The following is a 24,909-nucleotide window of genomic DNA, read 5'->3' on the forward strand; positions in this document are numbered from 1 at the left end:
CAGAGTATGTCTCAGCAAATTGGCTTTCCTAGTTTTTTTTTCTTTAAACCTTGTGCTGGCTGATGCTTCAGCTCCACCGCTGTGGAAGCCTAATGATCTCCGGCCTGCTAGCTCACCCCCTTCCTCCCACCTGTCCAACCCCCTTTCTCGGTTCAAAAACGGCAATTTCTGTGAAAACTTTAGCTGCTGATGCCACTGAAGTTTTTTTTGCTCCAAAAACCACTGCTGGTGACAAATCAGAAAAGGTCAAGCATCAAAGAAGAATTTTTTTTTATTCGGGAGCAAGCCTGTCTTTGTCAAAGAAGAGCCACTGACAGAAGCATGTAAACGTATGCAAACTTTTCAAGAGAGACAGATAAAGCAGATAAATGAGACAGATAGGTCAACGGGGCGAGTTCAGAAACGGGAGATGTGACCCAGTTGCGGCCAAGTTCAGAACACGCTGGAACAGCTTGGCTCGGTCTCGTTCCAGGCCTGACATTTCTCCAAGGCCAACTATAATGATGGACAATGACAGGTAATTACTAGTGTTGGGAGGGGTGGAGAGCGTACAACGAGAACTCGAGATCAGCGGTATCTGTGAAGTTTCTGGAAACTCTGAGTGGGACGAAGGACGTCGGCCAACAAAGCCCGAGCGGGGAAAAAAAAACCACAGCACCGCAGCTTCGATGTCGTGTTTTCCCTGACTTGGATTGAAAGATTTACAACCACCATTTGAGCGCTGCTACAACCAAAAAACTTCTAGGCAGATTTAGGATGCAACCTCTCCTTCCTACTTCCTCAACCCCCCTCTTATCTTACTGCTTGGAAACGATTCTCCTGACTCCCTTTTTTAACCTCTTGGAAAGAAAATATGTGTTTGCCTTTACTCCTAAAGCGGCGGTAACTAAGACAGAATACCAAGCGGCTTCGATGTTTTGCAAACAGCTTCACCTGCACGCTGAGAAACCAGTTATGTGGATGGAGGGGTTGGGGTGAGGTGCAGTGGGGTGGGGGAGTCCATGTTGCAATCTCAGCCTCTCCTTGGTGCTCCCCCTTTATAAATTACCTCATCAGTGACTGAAATTAACACCGATTCTTGCAGGCAATTTCTCAATTTCCAATGCTAATTAGCTTTCTCTCTTTACTTTTAAATTCTGTAGCACCTGTTTAGGGGGAAGACATCTTAGGCAGTGCAGGCGCATTTAATCACAATTTTAATTAACCATCCCCGTAGATGTGAAAGAGAAGCAATTATAATGCAGATGAATGATGATTTTTCCACATTAAATTGTTTTGTTTCTTCGTTATGTTGATTGCATAAATACGGAGCGACGTTCAGTTTTTATCTACTGTAATTTTGTAATTGTTTTGCGGGGAGGGAGGCGGGGAGGGAGGCAAAAAAAGGCAAAAACCAGCAGTGGAAAAAAAAGGGGGTTTGGATAGACTCGTCTGTTGACAAATTGTTTCATTTAGTTAACTCGTTAATCGCCACCGCAGTATGGGGAGGATTTGGCAGGAAGTGTCTTATTTACTTTCTTCCCCACCACCACCACCTCGGAACAACTGCCATCAACTTCCTTGCTTGTCAATCATCCCGAGGTTTTAAGGCTTTTCGAGGAGAGGGAGGAAGGGCGTGTGGATTAAACCATCTCGTTTGACCTTAACAAACTATCTAACCGAGTGAAAGTCACCGGCGCGTCTTAACTCTGCCTCCCCCCTTTAACTGCTCGGCATATAGTCGCAAATGAAAGCACAGATGGGGTGCGACCGAAATGGACTCATAATCTTTATGCGCTCGTGAAAATATCATTGGGTTCGATGACGGCGCTTTCGACTGCGTTTACTGCCCCTTGTTCTCGGAAACTTTGATTTTAATGTCCGAGTCACTTGAAGCGAAAATAAATAAATAAAGCAAACGCGCCATGTTGCGGAGGAAATCCTTAAAATGCTTGTGTAAGCTTGGAGGTGCGACTTTTTTACTCTGAGCCACAAAAGTCAAATTTAGGTGTTGCAGGTGTTTCTGGTGTGAGTTGCACAGTTTTGGAGTGATTAATTTGAGTAAAATGGCGCTAAAAGGACCTCATGAAGGACCTTTGCAAGGAAAAGGTCACTGGTTTGATTCCAGCAGGAGACACTAATCCTTTCAGGGTTGTGTCAGAAGCCGGATCAAAGAGGAGGAAGCAGCTGAAAGTAGCTTTTCGTGACCAGGTTATTCAAAAAATCCACAAACATTGTGTGAGCAGTAGCTTTTAGCATACAGGAACTATTTTCTGTCTGCTATCTACATCCGCCAGCCAAATTGAGAGGGAAGCCATTAATGAGTACGCCCTCTCATCAAAGGTAGATAAACACTTTTTCCTGTAGAGTGATGCAGGTGGCGAATGTAGACAGAAGACAGAGACCTGCTAGAGGAAAAATGTGATAAATTTATATATATATTTTTGTATTTTAACTTGTAGATTTGTTTATTTATGCACTCCATGCAAATTAAGCACCTTTCTTTAAAACTCCCAGCTTGCCAGGTTACATTTTTGGGAAATGATTTGCTATCAGGAGCAATCAGAATCTAGGATTTTTTTTGTACGCGCCCTTTAGGAAGCAGTTGTTTTCTCTCTTTAGCAGATTGCTGCTATAGCACAGGGGGAAAAAAACCTCCCAGAATCCTCTTGTGTTCTGCCCCCCTTCCACCCACCCTCCGCCACCCCCAGCAACACTCATTCTCTAATCCCACTGAGCACTGCTTTCAGTTTGCCCAAAGACCATGCAGGGTAACTCCAACGGACCAGACACACACACACACACTCGTTCCCTCTGTGTGACACACACACATACACTTGTTCCCTATCTCTCTCACAGTCACCGTCAGTCTCGCTGTTTGCAAAAAGCATTTGGTGTTATTTTAAAGATTTATGGGATTCGCAGGAAGTTTGAGATGTATATAAGGAGCATGCCACTGCTTCCGTACAACTACAGGCCCGAGGTTGACAGTTTGATTTGAATACAACTTCCTTTTATGATTTTTGATGAATACCCTGCGTTACACTCCTCTACGAGCAAACCCGCAGTTCTTTCTCTTTTTCGAGGGATCTATCTTAAAGGAAGAAGCTCCTCTTTGAATATTAGTGGTGATTGGCTGGAGGTAAACAGAGCATTAAATCTTGCAAAACTGTGGCAAGGCCAATATGGGGACGGGGGGGGGGGGGTAAGGGGGACGACGACAATGGCTTGGCCCCGGCATCTCCGAGGCCTTTGTTCTCGGCTTAACAAAACTCTGCCGTCACACCGTTTTACCTCAATGCTGCCCTGTCGCAACAGCCCATCAGCCCATCGGAGGCACATGCAAAGCCGAGGACAGGGAGGCAGGGAATGGGGATGAGAGAAAGGGCGAAAATATGAGGGGTAGGCTAGGGAGGCGGGGGGGAGATTAAGATAGAAGGTGGGAGAAAAGGAGAAAGTGGCGAGGAAGGAGCAAAGATGACGCAAGTAGATGAAGATAAAGAGGGAGAAGGTGTGATGGGGCGACGCAAGAGTGAAGAAGGAGCGTCAAAAATCCTCAGAGGCCATTAAAGGGGCAAGAAAAAAACAACAAGAAAAGAGAAAAAGAGCACTCACCTCTCTCGCTTAATAAGAATATATAGCAGCTGTGAGCAGGGAGGCGAGGAGGGTTTGAGCTTCGTGTGACGTGGCTGCGACAGAACTGGAGCAAATGCGAAGAGTCACTAAAAGTTTCATCACTAAATGTCCCACTGCGGGCCACAGCGAGGATCAGGAGGAGAGGAAAACATGTGCACCTGCGTGCCAGTGAGCATGCACAGATGGGTGGCGTATAAATACATGTGTCCAAAAATATGCAAATATGGATGCATGTTTGTGGCCCCTCTTTAAGAAGATGGCCACCACCCCTTTAAAAATATGCAAAATAAAAACTCCTCTGACTTCCTTTTTCTCCCAGCTGGTAATTAATATTCATACTTTCCTTAAAATTTATGTTTTTCGCTACGTCGTGGCTCCGAGCCGGTGGGAAAACTGCTCATGTCAGTGGTTCCAAGCAAGAAGAAATGTGGCAATCTGGCCCAGTAAATATCCAAACTCTTAGCTATATTCTCGCTAATAAGATTTGATTCCGAGCTGACTTATTAGCACTTAACCCCAAAGCTTGACCTCCCGATCACCATCTTGGATGTAGTTCAGGTCTCTCCTTGTGTGCCGTGATTTGCCTGCTTCTTTCCTCCCTCCCTTCCTTCGTTTTCTCCTCCACTGTCAGGTTCTGGCCTGCCAATTTCCACTTGAAGCTTGACTGGGCCTGATTTGATGCAAACTACCTTGGGGTGAGCTAGGGGAGAGAGAGGGTGGTGGTGGTGGCAGCAGCGGGGAGGACTGAAACTGATGAACAGTTATGTCAAGTCAATTTTGCACCGTTGGGAAAAGGTAACCTCTCCGTCGGGGAGGAGAAAAAGGTAACAGGAAAAAAGCAGAAAAGGGGGGCAAAAGAAAAAAAGACAAGTGGAGTAAAGGCTGCAAGCTGTGGAGGGGGGGTAGGTAGGGTGGCAGAGGGGCGTGTAATCGCACCGGGGTGCACCCAACCCACCCTTCGCTACCTCACCTCGCCTCCCTCTGCTTAGTGCCGCTAACTGAAACGCTAACTGTCAGCGCGAGTACTAATTGCAGATGTGCCAGTCTGCCATCATAATAAAATCAGAGGCAGGGCGGACATTAAGCATGGCTGGCTCATTTGTGAGACCGCTGAAAAGGTAGCATAAATGAATATTTCATTACCTTAATTACTAAGGAATACTCCTTTCCGCCAGTCGTGGAATGAGTGTTGCTGTAACTAATTATGAAAAGTAATAACATTAGGGATACTGTGATTGCCAGTTTATAAGGCGGCGTCTGCTTGCTGTTGAGGTATAAACCATGTTGGGTAACATACGGCGAGGAGCGGAAGGAAGGAAGGAAGCGAGGGCGAACCCGTACATCTGCAAAAAAAAAAAAAAAGCGGAAGCAAAAAAAAAAGAAAGTGGGGTTTGTGGGGATGAATGGAGCACTGATTATTTACCCCAGGATGCTTGAGATTGCCAAGTGGAGGTTTTAACAGGTATGAAGGAGCTGGTGAGGTTGTGAAACTGGCTCGGTGCGTAAATGACAGCTTTCTGGCAGCGCAGGAAGCCCTTTAGTGTGCCGTTTTCTATAAATACAAACATGGAAATATGAAAGGACACATGCAATACCTGGACCGCCGAGTGCAATTTGACTAATCCTTTACCACGCAGCCCTCGAGTACCTGCACGGCTACAAAGGCCACAAGCTGCACATTTGCATCGCTTCATCATCCCACACGTCTTTGAAGTCGGCTCGATACCTCTGTCCGTTATTCACCTCTGCGGCCTGTGGGCACGCCTCCCCCCCATGCCCGACTGTAATGTATGACCACAGATAAGGTCGTGAGGGGGTGTGTGAGAAAAAAGGCAGAGTACAAGGTCTGCTTTGATGGCCATGCTAATTCCAATACCCCTAAGTAGTAAGAATAACAAAGTGGTGGAGAATTTATCTCAGGAATGCCGGAGCAAGACGGCCAGGCGATAAGGAAGTAGCTTCCCTTGGGTGGGGGAGAAGTAATTAGAGACGGCTGACTGATTAGATGACTGACTGGGATGGATGGAAGTAGAGGTAAGGGGAAATGGACTGGTTGGGCGACACAAAGGGGGAGCGAGGAGCAAAAAGGAGAGTTAGATTCCCCCTGGTTGTTCATGTTTAGAGTTTAGGCACCGAACTAATGACTTGATAGTGCAACACAAGTCTAACCTGAAGGTTTTCCAACCAAAAATGAGAAGGAAAAACACAGAAGAGAAGAGGTGAACCCTTGACTTGATAGCTACCCCCTACGGAATTCGTAAGATTTTTGAAAACCCCAAAGAATAAACCCTCAGCGATGTACAAAAACATCCCCAGGCTATCAAGCGATAAAATGTTGACTCAACCAAAGACCAGGCTGTGTCTTAGACTGAGTCACAAGGCCAAGTATGAACTCGAGTCTTCATATCGGACCAGATCTAAGTTGTCTCCCGCAAGGTTTCTAGGTCAGGAAATACCCTTTCGTCCCAACAATCCAGCGTGAACAGCATGCCATAGCCAAAAGGTCTCATCGGATTTCTCAAGGCCTCAAAAGCAAGCAGCAGCTACAACCACACAAACCTTGGGTTTATCACCTCATCATGACTTCTAAAGGTTGATAATAATTCAACCTCAGAGCTTTTTCCAATCCAAAACCAGAATCGTGCTCTGACTCCCGAAAACCAAAACTGCAACCACAACCACAAAAAGCTCGACCCTGTCAAACCTAAGCCTCCAGCTCCAAAAATCCTTAATTTACCGTCATGTATTTTACACTCAAACCCACGAACTCTTTGCCAGACCACCTTGCCGAAAAACCTTGACCTGCGCTCTTGCCAGAAAAAGCTTTTCTCTGTTGTAGACCCCCCCATCCTGTTCTTCCTGCGTGTCAGAAAGGCTGAGGACAGGCCTGTCGGTGTGATTATCCCCCCTCTACCTGAGGAGGTGTTTGTTTGACATTCGTGTTTGACAGCGACGGGACATGAGGCGTTCAGGGGAGGGGGCTCCCTCTCCAGTCAGAACCCATTAACACGTGGATTCACCTCTCAGAGTCCACTGCCTGCACCACAGATGACATTTAAAAGGGGTGGGGGGGTGCGCTCCCTGTCCGTGTTCCAGCTCTCCTTCGTGCCAAAAGGTTAAATGAACGTCTGAATAACAAGGAGGTCGGGGCAATTTCTGACCATCTCCCTCTTTGCGCTGCAACCTCCGGTTAAGAAGGTGCTTGATCAACAGCGAGATGAAAGTGAGTGAAATTTGTGCAACCGCAAAATGACCTAATTTTGTCCTAATCTCACTTGGCAATCTGGTGCAATTAAATTGAGATAACACATCTGAATTTACTTCCACGCAAGACGGGATTGGAGCTGGGAGGGGGGAGACCGGAGCACAAAGAGAAGCGGACAGCAAGTCCTCGTTAGAAGGAAAGAAAAAAGAGGAAAAGGTAACAAGAGGGGCGCACTTAGGTGGCAGAGAAGCGGGACACCTTCTGAATAATAAACTACGGTAAGAAAGCGAGCCCCCTGATCAAATAGCATGTTCTATTATCCAGAATTAAAGGTGGGATGGAAGCATGAAGGCGAGCGCGGAAAAAGGGACCTAGATTTCCAGATGTCACCGTGCCTTAATCTGCCGATCTGTTATTGATTGTTCCACGCGGCCGTGACCTTGCCAGAAGAGCTCTTCCACCCGACAATCAAACATACATCAAAGAGTGTGTGTGTTTCCTACTAAATGTGTGTGTGTGTGAGAGAGTGTGTGTACATGTGGCAGCGAGCAGGCGCTTGCAGATCAGCAGCGCCGACATCAGAGCAGAAAAACTGGAGGCTCCTTTCAACACTTGTTTGCACAAAGGTGTCATCTCTGAAGCAGCTGCCGCCAAATAAAAAAAACGGGGAGAGAAGAAGAAGAAATGGGGAAAAAATTATTTTAATAGATTATTTCATGAAGCTGTGCCCTGCTTTACACTAGACAGCAGCAGCGATAAGTCACGCACGCGTGCTAGCACACGAGCTCAAAGCAGCTGTGAGGTGTTTGCTCTTTTGATTAAATCTATATTTGATTCTTTGTTGCTCTATTAAGACTCAATCTTGTTTGTTAAAAGCGCTTCATAATCGGAGCTGACGCCTCGCCTCCCCCCATTATGATCGATATTTGTGGTGTGTGTGTGGGGGGGGACTCTGAGCCGCAGTAGTCGTGATGAATGTGCAGAGAAACGGGACATTTTAGAAGAGTTGCCGTGCACGCAGACGGCGCTGTTAGAAAAAAAGAAGTCAGTGTTTTTTAAGTTGTCTCTCCTTTCTTTCTTTCTCTTCGTCTTCTTTTTTTTCTGTTTTTTGCCTCTCCTCGCACCCCCCCCCCCCCCTCCTTCCTGTGTAATTATGAAATCTGAACGTTAGTTTACACCTGCTCAGCAACCTGTCGCCTGTCGCGCCCAGACTCCCTCGCAAATGGGAAAAAAGTCGTGGAAAGAATGTCGAAAAGCATTTTTAAAAAAAGAAAAAACAGAAAAATCACAGGCGTAGAAAATGCAACGACTGAATAAGTGCAAACAGCAGGAACGAGATGGAACGGATGGGCCAAATAAAGACTTTGCATTTTCACTTGAGAAAGACTCAAATGAGGCATGATATTTTTTTTAAGGGAAAAAAATGAGAAAATGCATGTTTTTTCCCTCCCTCCTCCTACCATCTTTCCTACGCGATGCATAAAACATGCCTGGGCTTAGGGTAAAGAGTGTAAATGAAAAGTCCAAATGCATGCAATTATTTGCCGGACCAGTGAAGTTTCAATTTCTGTGTTTGCTTTTTTTTTTTTATGTCCCCCCCAAAAAATGAGAGAGAAAAAACAAGAGGTGGAAGAAAACATGCATGGAGGCATGAAATAAAGTCAGGGAAGCAGGAGAAAGACATCTGAGTGCAACTTTTAGAGCGAGGAGGAGGGGGAGGGTGGAGGGGGAGTTGATAGGAGCTGTCAAATTCAGGGATGGTGGTGGTGGAATAAAAAAAAATAATAAGGAAGGAGGGGACAAGCCGGCTGCCACAAACACCTTGAAGTCTGTCACCTTTGCTCCATCTTTACTGCTGCTGCCGCCGCCTTTACACCACCACAAACTGCCAGAGTCCGAGCAAACCGAGCTCGACCCTTACCGGCGGTTCAGGGAACAGATACAGTAAAAAGTTGTTTTTTTTAAAGAGTTGCTTTTCTTTGGTCTGACGTGTCATTGCAAGCGGGTTTAAAAGCATAAAGGCAAGTCAGAGAGGGGCAGAGTTGGCTCACTATTGGCTGATTCATGCCTCGGTGTTAGTCAGGCAACGGATCCCGGCCACCGCTCTCGCTTTCATCGTTCTTGGCAGTTGCTTCGTGTTTGTGTGAGTGTGCATCAGCCCAAATACATTCTGCATGAAAAAAAATATATATATGTGAGTCGAATTTTTTCAAAATTATGGGAATTTTATTTAACTAAACCCAGAAAACAAGAGAGGAGGAGGAGGCGGCAGGGATGGTCACAGTGCTCTCATGCAAAGCGTTAACCCCTCCACCCCTGTTTTCTCCAAAGCACGGGTTAATATCGTGGCTGCCTGGTAAGGCATTATCCAGAACCTCTCCGAACAAAAGGCCCCTTTTGCAAACAGACTCGTATTCCTCTCTCTCTCTCTCACCCCCCCCCATCCACCACCACCACCAACAAGCCCCAGTGTCCAAAGGTGTTTGCTGAAGTAAATCTGCCTAAATCCTGCGCAGCTTGGGCCAGTAGGGAGGGAGGGAAGGTGTACCGATAATCCTTCTTCTTAACCGAAAAGAAAGAGGAAAGAAAAAAAATAAAGAGAGGAAAGTTGTGGGTGAGGAAGGGATGAAAGGAAAACTGAAATCCAGATCACATGATACCCCCACCTCTCCGTCCATCCATCCATCCATCCAACACTTTACAGCTCTGGCAATCCGACGATAACAGATAAATAATTAAAGACTGCGGCTACTATTTTATTTATTTATTTGAATTCACGTGCAAAGTTGCCGAGAAGTTGGTGCCAAACAGAGGAAGAAGAAGCAGAGGGAAAAAAAGCGCATCGTGCAGACACCTGCTCCCGACTCTTATCTCCTTCTTTGTGCACAATCCAATCGGTCGCAGCCAGGATCTTTTTCTTTTTTTTATACCTCTCTCTTCTTCTCCTCCTTCTTCTTAAGTGTGAGTGGCCACGAATAGTGTGGGCATCTCGTAACACTATCTGTCTGTCAGGAGGGGCCCGGGGACCCTTGCAATGGAGTAAGGGAGGCTATAAAAGGCTTGTAACCAGGGGACAACCAACAAACAACCACAAACACCCTAGTTATTTCTCTCCCACCACCCACCCACCTCTAGTTTTCCCCCCTTTCCTCTTCTCCCTTTTTTCTCTCCTCTCTCTCTCTCTCTCTCTCGCCCCCCTTTTCATCTCAGGCCCTTTTTTTTTCTTCCTGATGCTGAATGCAAATGTGCGAGCCCTGCTGCTGGCGGCGAAAGGGGCTGAATTGTGATTAAGAGGGAGAAGAAGGAGGAGAAGAAGAAGGAGAAGAAGAAGAAGGAGAAGAGGAGCTCCTTTTCTTTGTTCCCCCCCACCCCTCTCTACTCTCCTCTCCCTCCCTCCCTCCCTCCTCCCCCCGGGGGGATGTTTACCAGGAGAGACGCGGCGGATCAGATATGAAAGGCATTCAGGTCAGCATTGATGTGAGCGAAAGTGAAATCGTACCTAAGGCATTCCAAAGACCCGCGGTGTCAGGGGGTCCGGGCTCGCCGTGCCTCTGTGAGTGTGTGTTCTCTGGCCGCCAGGCGGAAAAAATATCTTCACACAAGTAGGCAGCGCGGTCGAGGAGGAAGGAGGAAGAAGAGGAGGAAGGAGGTTTTTTGTTTTTTTTTAAGAAAAGAAGTGTAAAAAAAATGCCTTCTTTCCCTGGGGTGTGTGGTGTGTGTGTGGTGTATGTGTGTGTGTGTGTGTGGGGGGGGGAATATAATAATAAAAATTAAAAGAAGGTGGAGGAGGGAATTGATGAAAGTTTGCTGTCCTGCGTTTAGGATGAAGGTGAGATGATCATTAGCTTCTACCTCTCCTCCTTTTTTTAAAATATGTGTGTGTGTGTGTGTGTGGGGGGGGGGGGGGTACAGCCACAAGCCATGCTATTTGCTTTTATCTGCCTTATCAAAGCATGAAAAAAAAGAGGAAGAAGTCGAAGAAAAAAAACGTGCATGTGCTGCAGCCCGAGCAACATTCCTGATTTAATTCCTGGTGGAAAGCACACGCTAAGAGGAACAGACATCACACCGCATCTCCGAAATAAATCCCAATCACAGGAATTTTATAAGGAATAAAAAGTCCCTCCTTTTCTATTTTCCTTTGAATATATTTTTCTTTATGTTTTTGCTTTTCCTCTCTCCACAGAAATCTCATTCACAGATATATTTAGCTCCGTGCAGGAGGAATATCGGGCCTCTCGATGCCGAAGCAGTGACAGGCAGGAGGCTCGGAGGAGTCGTCCCTGCCTGATGTCATCATTTCACTTAAAGAAAATAACGCACAGCTGAACTCTTTCTCTCTGTCCTTTCTTTCTTTCTTCTCCTGCTCTGTCTGCTGGTGCACAACAATCGCCAGCCCGTATGGGAATGGCAGCAGTGAATGGCGTGCCGTGGACACCCCCAGCCCCCCCCCCCTCGTTCGCCACTATTGACGGTATAAACATGTAAATGAAACACATTACCGCTGACAATCAATTGTCCGCGAGCGCCCCGTGAAACCTCCTCCTCCTCACCCCCAACCTCTTCCTTCTCTTTTTGCTTAGTCGCCCTCACCCCCCTAAATTTTTGACTGCAGATGCTCCAAACACAACTTTAAAAAAACAAGCAGAATATAAGAAGAATAAAAAGATGGTTTCTTCCTCCATTTTACTCATAAATATGTGACAACATTCGCACAACTGAGGAGAAAGAGTCAGCAATAGATAGAGAGCAGGATTCGGACTGCTTCGGATTATGTAATAGGAGTATTTTGGAGGGCGAAGAATCACGGAAAAAGAAAAAAAGAAAAGGAAAAAAGAAAGCAGGACGGGAAAAGCACCTGCAACATCTGCAACATGTGTGTTTCCTCCTTCCTCCTCTGCTCGTGCAGGGAGTCCAAACTGCAAAAACAGAGCCGAGCTTTTCGTGGTTTCTTTTTTGTTTTTGATGCTTGTTGAGTAATAAGAAAATAAGGACAGGTGTGTGTATGTCTGTGTGTGTGTGTGTGTCCATGTGTGTGTGTGTGTGTGTGTGTGTGAGTGTGTGTGCTGTCACAGCTGGATGTGACAAGCAACACCTGGCGAAGGCCAAACTCTCAAACGCTTCACGCTGCTGAGATCGAGTTTCACAGCAGGAAGAAGAGACCCTCTCTCTCTCTTCTCCCTCTCTCTGCGGTGGTTCTAACAGTCGTGTGAGAATAAAAAAATGTCATTTCTGCGCTTTTTCATAAAAAATATTTTCCTCGGAAATCTGCAAGAGAGGTGGGGGTTTTTTTGGGAGAGGGATAAGTGGCGAACTGCGCTGTTAAATACCACATGACGTGAGAGCGAGCGCAGCAACTCCAACCCTGAAGGCCAACAGTCATCTGGAGGAGAATGTCAAAGAGGGGCTCCAAGAAAGCGCTCCACCGAAGAGGAGGAGGAGGAGGAGGAGGAGGAAGGGGTGTGTGTGTGTGTGTGTTATTTCTATTTTTAAAAAAATAGTAAAAAAAAAACCATAACAAAACAGGTGGCACACAAATTAGAATTAGCACACCGCCGCCTCAGAGACACCAGCTCTAATTCAATGTATATCGCATTTGTGTACATTCATCTGATTTGCCAGTTAGTGCGCCTAACTCGACATCCATCTGCTGGAATATTTAGCATTCCTCCTTCTTCTTCTTCTTCTTCTTCTTCTTCATTTTTAAATCTGTGTTTTGTTTTTAAGTGTGGCAGCCGGGCCGTAAACAAACCGCCATCCCCTCCGAGCGACCCGAGCCCGGGCAGGAAGAGGACAGAGAGGAGAGAGTGGCCAAGCCTCAATAAGCCTCTGAATTCCCAGAGGAGGGGGGTTGGGGGGGGGTTGAGGAGTGAGGAGGAAGAAGGGAATAGTGGGGGGGTGTCATCAGAGAGAGCTTGTTTGACTTTTCTTTTAAAATAAATGTACTTTCTTTTAAAATGAGGAAAGAAGAAGAAGAAGACAGGAATACGCTGCATGCTTTCCCTACAACGGATAAAAATAATCTCCCTGCAGCCGTGCCAGAGCTCCGTCAGGTTTAAGGGTGTGAAAATGATATTTGTGCTCCTATTATTATAATTATTATTTTTATTTCCTTTTTAACCAAAACAGGTGGCCAAGGCTAAAATGCACACACACACACACACACACACCATCACATCTCTTCCGTCCTTGTTATTCCATCTTGCCGCAGATCCAGAACGTGAGAGATCTCCTGCACTGTTGTGAGGCTCTTTAAGCGTGGAACAAAATGCTTGTCTGCCATCGATTGCACGGGATCAATAAGTGAAATCTGATCTAGATAAATAACCTGTGGGGGCACAGTTTTCTCTCTCTCTCTCTGTCTTTCCTTTCTTTTAAAATTAAAAACTGCAAATAAAAACCTGCTGAATCACACACACTTCCACACACACACACACTCTCTCTCTGAGCCTGTATGGAATAATCAGGAATAACGGGGGCCAGGAAATGTCACTGCAGATTTGCCTCTTGTGGGGAAAAGTGTGGTGCAGTCAAATGGAGGAAGAAAAGCAACAAATCTCCACCTCCAGCGCTCCCCAGTCCAGACCCAATTAATGTCCAGCATTTATCGGACATGTCACTCTATTTATACAAGCCTCTCGTGCTGCCTTCACTTACTGATGGGAAAATAAAGTTGTTTGTTTTTTTTTAATCGTTTAAAAAAATTCAAAAAAGGAAAAAAGTGAACCAGAGAAGCCAAGTGCCACCTCCTGTGAGATATGTCCCGGAAAAGCAGCGACAGTGAGGCGTTCAAAGACTTTGAAAAATACCAATGAAAAAGAAAGAATATAAAGGCCCATTAGCGTGGATTTATTATAGAAATAGAGGGGGGAAAGTGTGTGTGTGTTTTTGTGTGTGGTGGTCACAGAGTGCCAGCGCGTGGATTAAAAACTCAAAGTCACAAGACTGGACTTTTTTTCCTCCACAGCCAGTGACCGCTACACTCAGGCAGACACTCAGTCCTCCCCCATGGCGGATTTTTCTTGTCTTTTCTCTTTTTTTCCCCAAAGAGAAAGCAGCCGGCAACCGCCAAACTTTCCAACATCCACAAGTTTATTCTCACTATTTAACATTTTTGGACTTTTGTTTTGTTTTGTTTTTTTCAACACAAGCCTCCTGACAATCTTCAACCCCTCCACCCTCCCCCTCGCTTCACCACAATTAAAAGCCGCTATTATTTCAAATTATAAATAACTAAAGAAAAAAAAAAGAAAAAAAAGAAGGACAGAGAAACTGAATCCTAGGACGCATTTACGCACACTTTCTCTCCCGGGGTAACGCTCTCTTTACATCCACGCGTAAAAACTAAATAAACTAAATAGTCATAATAATTTATTTTTTTAAGCCCGAATGAACGCGGACTCTCTCTCTCTCTCACACACACACACACACACACACCCCTGAACCGCAGCGAGAAGCCTTGAAAGCGGGCTTACATCCAAAGATACCACCACCTCTACACTACACACACACAACCATCACTAACACCACAACAACAACAGCAGCAGCTTTGCTTCCCGTCATCTTTTCTCTTACCGTTTTTCCGTCTCGGGTTGGCTTGTTTTCGCCTCTTACACCTGGGGCCATCCGCCATGATCTCCTGCTTCATTGATAAGTGTGTGTGTGGGATCAGATGGCAGCTCGCATGGACTCGATTCCTTGATTTCAGCTTGAGATCTGAAAACACACACAGACACACACACCAGCACCAACAATGTGAGTTGGGGTGAAGGGAAGGAGGAGGTAGTGGTGGTGGTGGTGAAGTAGTAGAAGGGGGAGGAGGAGGGGTGTGAGAGTGATCGACATCCACTTGCGCCCCGGACGAGAAGCTGAAAATGCGTGTTGGATCGGAGGGACAGATCGTTTCAAAGAGAGAGAGGAGGAAAGAAAAAATGGGAGAAATAGGGAAAAGGAAGGAGAGGAGAGGAGCGGTGAGGTGGAGGGTGGGGGGGAGATCCGTGTCCGTTTAATTTAGATTTTCAGCTGATCGGCTCAGAGATCAGGGCTGAGGACGAGAAGCGGAATTCTTCTTATTTAAAATCAGGAAAGTTTCACAGCCCGCTCTCTACCTCCTCCTCTCCGATGTAAGCAAAATATTGAAAAAAATCCACTTATTTTAATTAAACTTCAAAACAATCATTTTCTAGTTTTTTGCGCTTTTTTTAGGGAGAACAAACTCACATTTCAGTCACTCTGTTCTTTTAAAAACGGAGGGCTTTCCCTGGGATTTAAAAGTCACGCAACTCCCGATAAACACTTGAGCAAAAATTGCTCTTTCAGGTTTAATAAAGTGAATCCAAACTCTGCTAATAAATAACAGATGGACGGGGGGGGGGGGGGGATAATTGTTCAAATGTGCCAAAAGAAGAAGAAGAAGAAGAAGGAGAGAGGAAAGAAAGCTTTAAGGCACAAATGGCGCATAAACATAAAAGTAGAAGAAGCGATTAGAGCCAAATTGCGCGTTTCGCCTGCGAATCTATCAGCGCAAATCGCCGTTACTGGGAGAAGTGGGTATTGGAGTGGAGAGCTGAGTGAGCGAGCGAGTGGGAGAAATGGTTCAAATAAGATCCAGAACGAGAGGAAATAAATAAATGAATAAAAAAACAAAGACACCCGTACGGAATCGCCTTTTTTTTCTCCGGGTCTCCGGGGCTGTGCGGCGACAGACGCCCGACAAAAGCAGCTTCTCCCCGACTGTCACAACCCCGCAGGACGCCTCTACAGGACACCGCGGAGGGAGACGGCGAGCAGAGCGCAGGGAGGCGTGTGTCTGCGTGTGTGTGTGGGAAAAATGTAAAAAGCGGATGGATTTTTTTCCTTTAAAGAAAATAAAATAAATATTTTTTTTTAAACCCAAGCGCACCTTTCTCCACCTGCGCAGGTAAGTCGAAGTTTCGGAGCTCCCAAACTCTGGCGCGAGCGCGTGGAAGTTGTAATATCCGACACAATTTGTCCGCGAGACAGCGAGCGACAGCGCGAGAGCGACAGAGAGAGAGAGAAGGAGAGAGAGCGCGAGAGAGGAGGAATATAAAAGAAAAAAAAGAGTGGAAATGATAGAAAAGTAAGGATGCACATACCTGCTCGGCTCTGTTTTTTCTCTTTTGGGTTTTTCTTTTTGTTGTTTTGTTCTTTTTTTTTTTGCTTTTTTTTTTTTTAAAAGGAGGGTCCAGAGGCTTCTTTTTGCGGGGAAGAGGAGCTGCGAGGACGGGCTGATAGCGGGAGCTTGGCGGCGGTGAGCGGGTCCTGTTCCACCGGTGATGATAAAGCCTTAGAAATAAAAGCCTTAGAAATAGTTGGGAGGAGGGAGGGACCGCTATTCCTGCTAGGGCAGGTTTACAACTGATGTCTTACACCCACTCCAGGAAACAAACCTGGGTAGGGACTGACGTGTTACGCCTCTTCTAATGACATTTTTTTTTCCCTTTCCACCTCCTTTTCTTTGCCGTGCAAACACACAGAGAGAGGAGAAGCCCCCTGAAACGCACGCCACCTATCTTCACGGGAGGGGATAATTGAGGAGAGCCAAACGTGAGCATCTTTCTGGGCTCAAGTTTCCCCCCCCCCTCCTCTCTCTCTCTCTCCCCTCCCTCCCTCTCTCTCTTCTTCTTCGTCTTCTTTTTTTCCCTTTTTTCTTCTTCTTATTTTTTTGGAGCGTGAAACCAACTATGTCGGGCTTCGACACGGAGTAAGAACCAGGCGACAGTGAGTGTGCTTCTTTTTTTAACCCCTGTCTTCTGAGTGTTTGCGTTGCAGAGAGAGAAGATAGGTGGAGGAGGTGAGGTGGTGGTGGTTGGGGGGGGGGGGGGGGGGGGGGCAAAAGAAAAAAAACCTCATAAGGATGATTCATTTTTATATGTGTTCGCTCGTGCAAATGTGTGCCTGTTGTTAGGAGTAATGTGGTTTAAGTCGCAGAAACAGGAGAGGGATGCTGGAGCTCGGGGGGGGGGGGGGGCAGTTACATGTGTTCTTTATTTTATTATTATTATTATTATTATTATTATTATTATTTTGTAATTAGCTGCAAAAGATTGGCGGATGTTCGGTTTTTATTTACGCTGTAAAAATATGTAAATTTGGTGAAAACGCAGCTTTTCCTCAATTTTATTAGTTTTTGGGTTCTGAAAAAAATGTTTTCGTTCTTTAGTTAAAAATGTTAGAAATGATCATTTTCTTGTTTTCGGCTCGTCTTAATTCTTTTATATTTTTCCCCTCGTATTTATTTTTTGATGCTTTTGGAACAAGTTTTGTTCTTTTTTTTTTTTTGCGGTTCGTTTCTGGAGGTGTGTTTAAATCAATGCACCTGCGCGCAAACTCGGCGCATTATCCAACTTAAAAAACTGAAAATAAAACACGAAAAAAAAAATAGTCCCATGTTTGCCGGTTTGCGGGAGTCCTCGCCGTTTGTTCCCTCGATGCTTGCCGCGCAGCCTCGGCGCGTGTGTGAAGGGAGGGGGAAAATCATTACATTTTTTCTGTTTGTTTGTTTTTATTTAAAAAAAAAAAAAGACCCCAACTGGAATAAAGTGAATGTGATGTCACACCGCCACAGCCGCACGAGCCCGCGCAGGAATATCAGAGGAATATTCCGGGATGGTTCGAGTGATTTTTCCCTCTCTGTCTGTGTGTGTGTTTCTGGACGCCACTTAACAGGATGAATCCCGCATTTATTACAGAAGTCAACCATCTCTGCACCACTCACACACACAGAGAGAGAGAGAGAGAGAGAGAGAAAGAGAGAGAGGGAGGGAGAGAGGGAGGAAGCTCCACCTTTGCAGTGCTCTGATTGGTTATGTAAATAAAGCATTATTTTGCGTCCTGTCCTCCCTGCAGTTCGCCACTGTATGGCTAATTAAATCATCAATCAAGGGGCTGAACTGGTTGATTCACCCCCACCTCACCTCAACCTCCCCATCACCTCCACCCCTATGCGCCCCCCCAACACTCACACCAAAAAAACAAAACAAAAACATCAGATGTTGCAAAAGAAACTTTTGCATAGAAACCCCTCCTCTGTGTTATTGTTATTATTATTGTTGTTGTTGTTGTCTGCAAGGAGAGGAAGTGTCCTCTCTCTCTCATTATTTTTGTTTTTCTGTATTTTTTTAATCACTTCCATCGTTTCTTCTCGTCTCCTTCCTTAAACCCTGATGAGGATGATGTCGTAGGAGGAAGACAAGGAACCTGAGCATGACGAGGACCAGCGAAGCTGCTTCACCCCCCGTTGCTGTTGCTGCTTGGGGTCCAGAGTGGTTCTGGTTCCGGGTGAATTGTTGTCACGTGTAATTTGCTACCACGGTGTAAACCAAGCAGTCACGCCATAATCCCCCCCACCCCACCCCCTTTTTCCTCCTCTTTCACTCTCTCTCTTACACACACACACACACTTGAACCACAGCTCCAACTCTGCCCCCACTGAGTGGCACCTCTCCCACACCCCCACCCCTCCATCGTCCGTGGGGCCACCACATATTCACCGTGAAAACGGATTACAGTCGGTGTGTGACCTATAGGGGGACCTTGTGCTTAATGAATATATTGGTTTCAATGAAGGGAGGGGAGGGGAAGGGGGGGGGGGGGTGTACCCAAAACAACACATGCATGATTCATCATTTTGTGTGTGTGCGCATTACCTGCAGAATAAAAAGTGTGAGATAACTGTGCAGGTTTGAAGTGAAAATGATCAAAACGTGTGTTTTTTATGGCTTTTTTTTTCTTTTCTGGAAATAAAAACCAGAACATTTCGCAGCACATTACCCGCTGTTGCTTTTTCTTTTGGCTTTCTTTCTTTTTTCTGTTGTTCCTCCTTCCTGAAGTTGAATTGTTGCCCCAGAAAAATCAATAAGTGGGAAATTCACTTGGGTTTTAATGGTTTTTAATGTCCGACGCCTAAATTGGAGCTCTGCAGTTCTGCAGCTGCCCGCCTCAGGCGTGACTGCTGATTACCGAGATTATAATCCTAATTTTCTCTCCCAGCCTTAGTGTGTGTGTGAGTGAGAGTGTGTGTGTGTGTGTGTGTGTGGGGGAGAGAGAGGAGGCCCACTTATAGTTTTTTTCGACGGTGTAAACACACAAAGACAGCAGCGCAGAGGCTTCTGCAGGAACGTCTCACAGTATTTGGAGGATCTGTCGGTCTAATTACGGCTTCTGTTTGTGCGACTGCTGAGCAGTCGGGTTACGCTCGCTGTCAGCTGCTGTTACAAAAAAAAAGAGAGAGAAAAAACCCTCCGTGTTAATAATAACAAACGTCACTCATAGGATGCAACTTTGAGATCACAGGCGGCGAACGGGAGAGGTCAGAGGTCAAAGCAGCTGACTTTTAGTGGGTTTTCTGCAGATCGTTTTTGCCCACAGCGACTGAGTCCTCAGAAGATTTCACGTAAACGACCACAAATCAAACCTACAAAAGGCGGCGTATTTACCGCTAATGGGGCAGGAGAAAAAATCAGCAATAAGAAGCCGAATCAGAGGCAGAGATGCGTGCTGTGCTTCAAGCAAAAAAATTCTAAATAAATAAAATAATAATTTAAAAAAAGCGCTTTGCTGGAGAGAAGAAGATTCTTAGAGAAGAATCTGTGATAGACGCTGTTCGGTGTTACTTTCACCCGATGCTGCGAACTTCCTGCTCTAGAAGAAGCGTGCAGGGAGTCCGTCTGTAACAATCTGACCTGTTAGACACGTTCGTGCACTTGCGGCTTAACTTCTGTCCGTGCAGGTATCCTTTGAGAAGTGATCCTCTTACAGCTTACTTTTAAACCCCACCCTTATTCTCAAAAGCTTTTACAAACATGGAATCTTTTTCTCTTTTTTTACCTTGTGAAAATTTAATCTGCAATCTCTCTGAAAGAAAACAGAGACTATACACACACACACACACACACACACACACACATATATATATGTGCTAATATTTACTTCTCCTCTGGCTTCCAATTGTTCAATCAATCAAGGTTTTTTTTTTAGGTTTGTAAAAATTTGCATGTGATTTTGTCCTTTGAAAATATTAATTTGCATACCTCTGTCAGTGTAAATGTGTTTGTACTTATATTAATTTCTACTCGGAGCTCACACACCCCACACACACGATGAGGGATCTGTCAGCAGCAGTCTGAGGTTCAGTATTTATGCCCGGGGACGCTCCGACCTCTTGATTAGAAGACGGCTAGATCTTCGTCCTGGAAGCTTCCTGATTTCGTGTCGGGTGGTGTTCTCCGGTCTCTCAGTGTAACGGTGTGCACTCACGCTAAACGGACAAGGAGGAAGCAAAAAATAAAGTCTTAATGTGCCAAATATAATAAAAATATAATATTATAATCTGCACTAACTGAATAAAATACAAACCCTAACCCTCACAAAAAAGGTGATTTTTGGGGGGAGGGGGCTTTTGAAAATTATTCTTCTCAGTCTTTGCAATCAGGGAACTAAAACAAATTATTATTTATATTATTTTTACATTTACACCCCCTAAAAAAAAAAATCAGCTGCCATTTGTCTCAGACATGGTTGGGATTAGGGTCACACATTGAGGTTTACAGGTGTGCTACAACCCGCTCCATCCCCGCTTTTGCCTGCAAATTGCACGCTTTGCTCTGGTGTAAATCACATCAATTAATCTGGAATAGTGTAAATAACTAAGAAAAACCCTCCAGGATCTACGTCGACCTGTTTCCAACCTTAAATGACCAAACAACTCCCGTCTCCTCCCTGATTGGTGCGGTCACTTGTGTTACAGCCGTGCCCGCTCTCCCCTCTCCGTGGCCGACATCACTGGCCATCTGACACCGCCGGTGTGTGCGTGTGGTTATTAACGAGGCCCACAATGTGCTAGGGATATATTTGCAGGGATCAACGTGTCTGTGTGCGTCTCTAGTTTTTGCTGCACGCTGAAATAAGGCAAGAAGGGAGCGAGAGAGAAGGATGCCATTGCAGAACACGCCTCGGGACTGTTGCATGTACATGCTGTGCATTCAACAACTCAGCCGCCAGGCGTCCCTGATTATTGGCCTAATTTAGATCTGTGAGCGTCACGTGACGCAGCGGTGATGAATCTATGCCCAGTCCGGCAGCAGCAGCATCATCAGTAGCAGAAGCAGCTCGACCAAACCTGTTACAATATGAGGGGAATACTCATTGTGGTCGTTTGTGCGTGCTGTTCTCTTATGGTTTAATTTCAGGGAGAAATAAAAGAGTGTTGCATGACAGTGATGCATTCGGGTGTGTCTGTTATCTAAAACTGACCTGTGCCACTCAGATCTGCACCGCGAGAGCTGTAGAATCAGCCTCGTGGAGGATGACGGTGAGGGGGTGATACACCTCATTTTGGGTCGCCGAGAGGAGTTTCACTGCTGATGACACATCAAAGAGAGAGGAAGAGAGAGGAAAGGTTTTATGTGACTACAGATCAGGTTAAAGATGCCAGACAGCAGACACATTCGGGCCAAAGCTGAGCACGTTTTGGCACCAACGCCTCAGTCGGGGAATTGCAAGTGTCACGACACACCCGACATCCATCCATTAAGGAGTGGAGCTGATGCCGAGAAAACGCTGTCAGTCGACGCCAATGCCCAGATTTGGGCGAAACTTTCAACGCTATCTGCAGTTATGCACAACTGACATGATGGAGGTCAAAGGTCAAGACGGAGGACGATCCCGACGCTGATGCATTTGGCTTGAAGCTGCTGAAACTGCTGTTTCGTGCCAACAGTTAATAGTTTAATTATTGGCAAAAACAAATCTGACACTTTTCCAAGCAAAACAATGATTCAGCGTTTCCCTCTCAGTTTGGTTCATGACATCAAAGCAGAAAATAGCCTTACAAAGAATTCTGTCCGACATGGGAGGCCGAAACTCCCCAGGGAGAAATGAGAGATTCAGATGAAATTCAGGGTAATCGGGAAGTAGCATTAGTACAAATGTCCCAGTAACATAACTACTGTTCAGTTCTGTACAGAAAATCCCCCACTCCTATAAAAACTACCGTTTTGAAAACGAGTGACAATACACATAACTAAAAAATTATAGACTGTATATAAAGAATGGCAACTGTAACGTTTCTCATTGGTTTACAGACTATTTAGTTTTTTCTCTATCACCATATTGGTTTGCAAACACATCACACACATTTGCAACTTTTGACCTAAAACATTCTTTTTTTATTTATTTTTTTAAACCATAATTTATAAAAATTATTATAATGTTGTAGTCAATTAGACTAGAAAGTAGCAAATTACCCTAAAAACTAATTAGGAAAGTAAGTAAGTGAGAAGTAAGCCTGTTTTTTTCAGGCTTCTCTACAACCAGAGGAGTCACCCTCCTGCTTTTTGCACATTTGTGCACTGGTTTCACTCTTCAAACGAAGAGGTGATCGCCACCTTTTTTATACCGGCTATGCAAAAAATCTGAATTTTAAAACGTGCCATAAAACAGTTGTCTAACTACACAGAATCATTGTACATTTGATAAACATGGTTTCCATCATAATCCTACCTAATCCGAAAGTGCTGTTAGGGTCGGCTTTGCTGTTCCTTGTTAATGATTGCGAGGCCATAGCTACACCTGGCTTTGCCACGAATTCTTCGCGAATTCTTCGCCAATAAGATACATTTGAAGCACTGATCAATGATCGATGAATGATAGTAGAGTGAGCCAGGCTGCTGATCAATCTAGAACTCGGGTAAACCAGAGGGTAGGGTTAGGACTAACCCTAATCCTACTTTCTAACCATGTGTGAGAATACGTGCTTTATGTATAATATGTGCAACTACATACCAGGGCCTCTTTGCAACCCCTGGGGTGGCTGTAGCTCAGGTGATTGTGCAGGTCATCCTCTAATTGGATGTCAAATGTCAGCTGCATCCATCCACCAGTCCACTTACCATTTATCTCTGGTCACTAGGGAAAACCGCCCATTCCTCAACTAGTTGGTAAGCAGTTCCTGGGAATCGAATCAGTTGCAAGGAGGATGTCGCACCAAAAACCTCACGTGACTGCTTTGATGACAGCAGATTTTTTCTGTTGAACATTGTTTGCATAGAAAATACTGACTTCTTGGCAACTAGGCACTGAGTGGTGTGAATCATGAAAAAGAGCGACTCAAAGAATATGTGTGTGTGTGTGTGTGTGTGACAATTACATTTAAATACCAATTTGATCAGATTCAATCACAAACTGACAGCACGCTGACTCCATCGTATTTTACGACTGAGTTGATGTACCAGGGTTGCTCTGAGGACGTCAACTGACCACAAGTCATTGCAGGACTTGTCAGGATCACAAGTTCATTGCACTCGGCCGCCATAATTGTGGTCGTGCCGCTGCCTGTGTGATTGTAGCATTAAGCAGCATTTGTTCTTAAAAACTACCCTCCTTTATGAGCATGGAGACTTTAAGGGGCACTTGCAGAGTTTCAATCAACAACTGCTCAATGTTCAGTTGTGATATAACCACAAAGTCTGACAGTAATATACACCAGCTCCACCTCATGTGATGGGTGGTGTCGCTTTGCTCATGTGTCAAGGGCATATGACATCTCTTAGACATTAAGTAAGAGGGGATTTTTTTTATTATCTTTGGGCGATCATCACAATGATTCAGATTTGCCCACAGGGTGGAAATCTAGGTGTCGAGTTAAACTGCTAGAAACTTCAAATCTGCTCTACTCCTGTTTTATGGAGATATGGAGAAAGACAGAGGTTAGACAAAGTTATGAGGATGGACAGAGTTTGAACAACATGCCTGCAGTGGAGGGAGCTGGTGTAAATACAATTATAACCACTTCATGTAGAAAATCAAACAAAGCTGGTTTGACCAGAAAGTGGGTCTAGAAAAAAAAGAGGAGGGACATTTTTGAAAATGCACTTCTACAATTCAAAACAGCTGTCAAGTGGCTGCAGCTCAGCCCCTCGAGTGTTAAAGCCTCAGCATACAGTTTGTGCTTTAGCCCCGAAAGCGAGCTTCGCCTCTTTTCAATTAAAATAACGGTTGTTGTTGGCGTTCAGAGGGTTTGAATGCACGACAGAAGTATCCCAGATCACATCTCCTTTTCTGGCTCCTCTCTGCACTCGTTTGTGGCTCTTCCAGCTCTGCAACATCAAACTGGAAATCTCTCGACGGGGTTTGGCTCTGTGATAGCCACCGCAAGAGCCCCGGCACCACAACAACTCCAGAGATTGACGGACAATTAAAGAGCGAGAGGCGAAGGCTGGAGCGTGTGATCTGCGAGGACTCTTCAAACATGCAAAATGAATTTAGTTTACATTGGCCGTGAGGAAGAAAAAGGGCGAGAGGAGGAAAAACTGCTCTTTTTCTGAGCATTTCTGATCTCTCTCAGTTGGACAAGAAAGCTCGCAGAGAGAACAAGATCGCTGCATAGCTGATTGGTGCAGAAACAAATGCTCGCACTAAAAAAAAGTATTGATTTTTCATGTTGTTCTTGTTAGCTGAAAACCCGAGCAGAGTCTTCTACAAATGACCACGACTGAGCCACTTTAAAAAAAAGAAAGACAAACACATCGTGTGCCCTTTTCTCCTGTGGACAGTCTTCAAAAAAGAGGGGGAAAAGCAACCATGTCGGAAAGAAAACTGAATGAAAACTTTTATTTTAGCCAGACACACGTTGACATCTTTTGTCATATTCACGTGACACAAAGGTTAACCAGCAACAGCGTAAAGAAACCCCAGCAGATCGGGACTATTTAATTTTTGTTAAACTGTAATTTAGGAAAGTCAAACGTGAGCTTTTTAAATATGTCATATTCAGTGTACAAGTACATAACTGTATGTATGTATGTATTATTTTCTTGGACGTAACTGACATTTAGAGTAGATGTATAGTACTATGCAAAAGTCTTGAGCCACCCCTCATTGTCATTTTTTTAATGTGGTCTTGAGCAATAGTTCTCCAGGCTTCCTCGAGGTATTTCAAAGTTTTTCTTTGGATCAGTTCTTGTATTCACCATTTTCAGAGGAATTCTAGTTTGTTAAGCAGTGACCTATGAATTATTTGACATTTTGTTACTAGCAGCCTGTCTCAAAAGCAGATCATTTTTCAGTTA

At 45.1% G+C, this 24,909-nt stretch overlaps 1 protein-coding gene and 1 long non-coding RNA gene across 7 annotated transcripts in view; one reads left to right on the forward strand and one right to left on the reverse strand.

The window, feature by feature from the left end:
- The window catches only part of zeb2b (zinc finger E-box binding homeobox 2b), a 97,728-nt gene extending 81,891 nt beyond the window's left edge, over nucleotides 1–15,837 (reverse strand). For 2 of the 6 annotated variants that reach the window (XM_040051575.1, XM_040051573.1), the window contains exon 1: nucleotides 14,396–14,487. In XM_040051575.1, the coding sequence (XP_039907509.1) occupies nucleotides 14,396–14,468 (73 nt within the window). In that variant the 5' untranslated portion in view covers nucleotides 14,469–14,487. Of the gene's footprint in view, nucleotides 1–14,395; nucleotides 14,537–15,478; nucleotides 15,586–15,722 lie in introns of those variants that run through there. The other 4 variants (XM_040051571.1, XM_040051572.1, XM_040051576.1 and 1 more) reach the window with 4 other exon arrangements.
- Nucleotides 15,838–15,971: 134 nt separating this feature from the next.
- Nucleotides 15,972–18,612, forward strand: LOC120746221. The gene is made up of 3 exons (XR_005698801.1): nucleotides 15,972–16,091; nucleotides 16,318–16,561; nucleotides 18,012–18,612. It is a non-coding gene; the product is annotated as an uncharacterized LOC120746221 (long non-coding RNA).
- Nucleotides 18,613–24,909: the final 6,297 nt, after the last annotated feature.

Source organism: Simochromis diagramma, unplaced genomic scaffold, assembly GCF_900408965.1.
Source record: "Simochromis diagramma unplaced genomic scaffold, fSimDia1.1 OVJJ01000107.1, whole genome shotgun sequence".
Classification (NCBI taxonomy): domain Eukaryota; kingdom Metazoa; phylum Chordata; class Actinopteri; order Cichliformes; family Cichlidae; genus Simochromis; species Simochromis diagramma.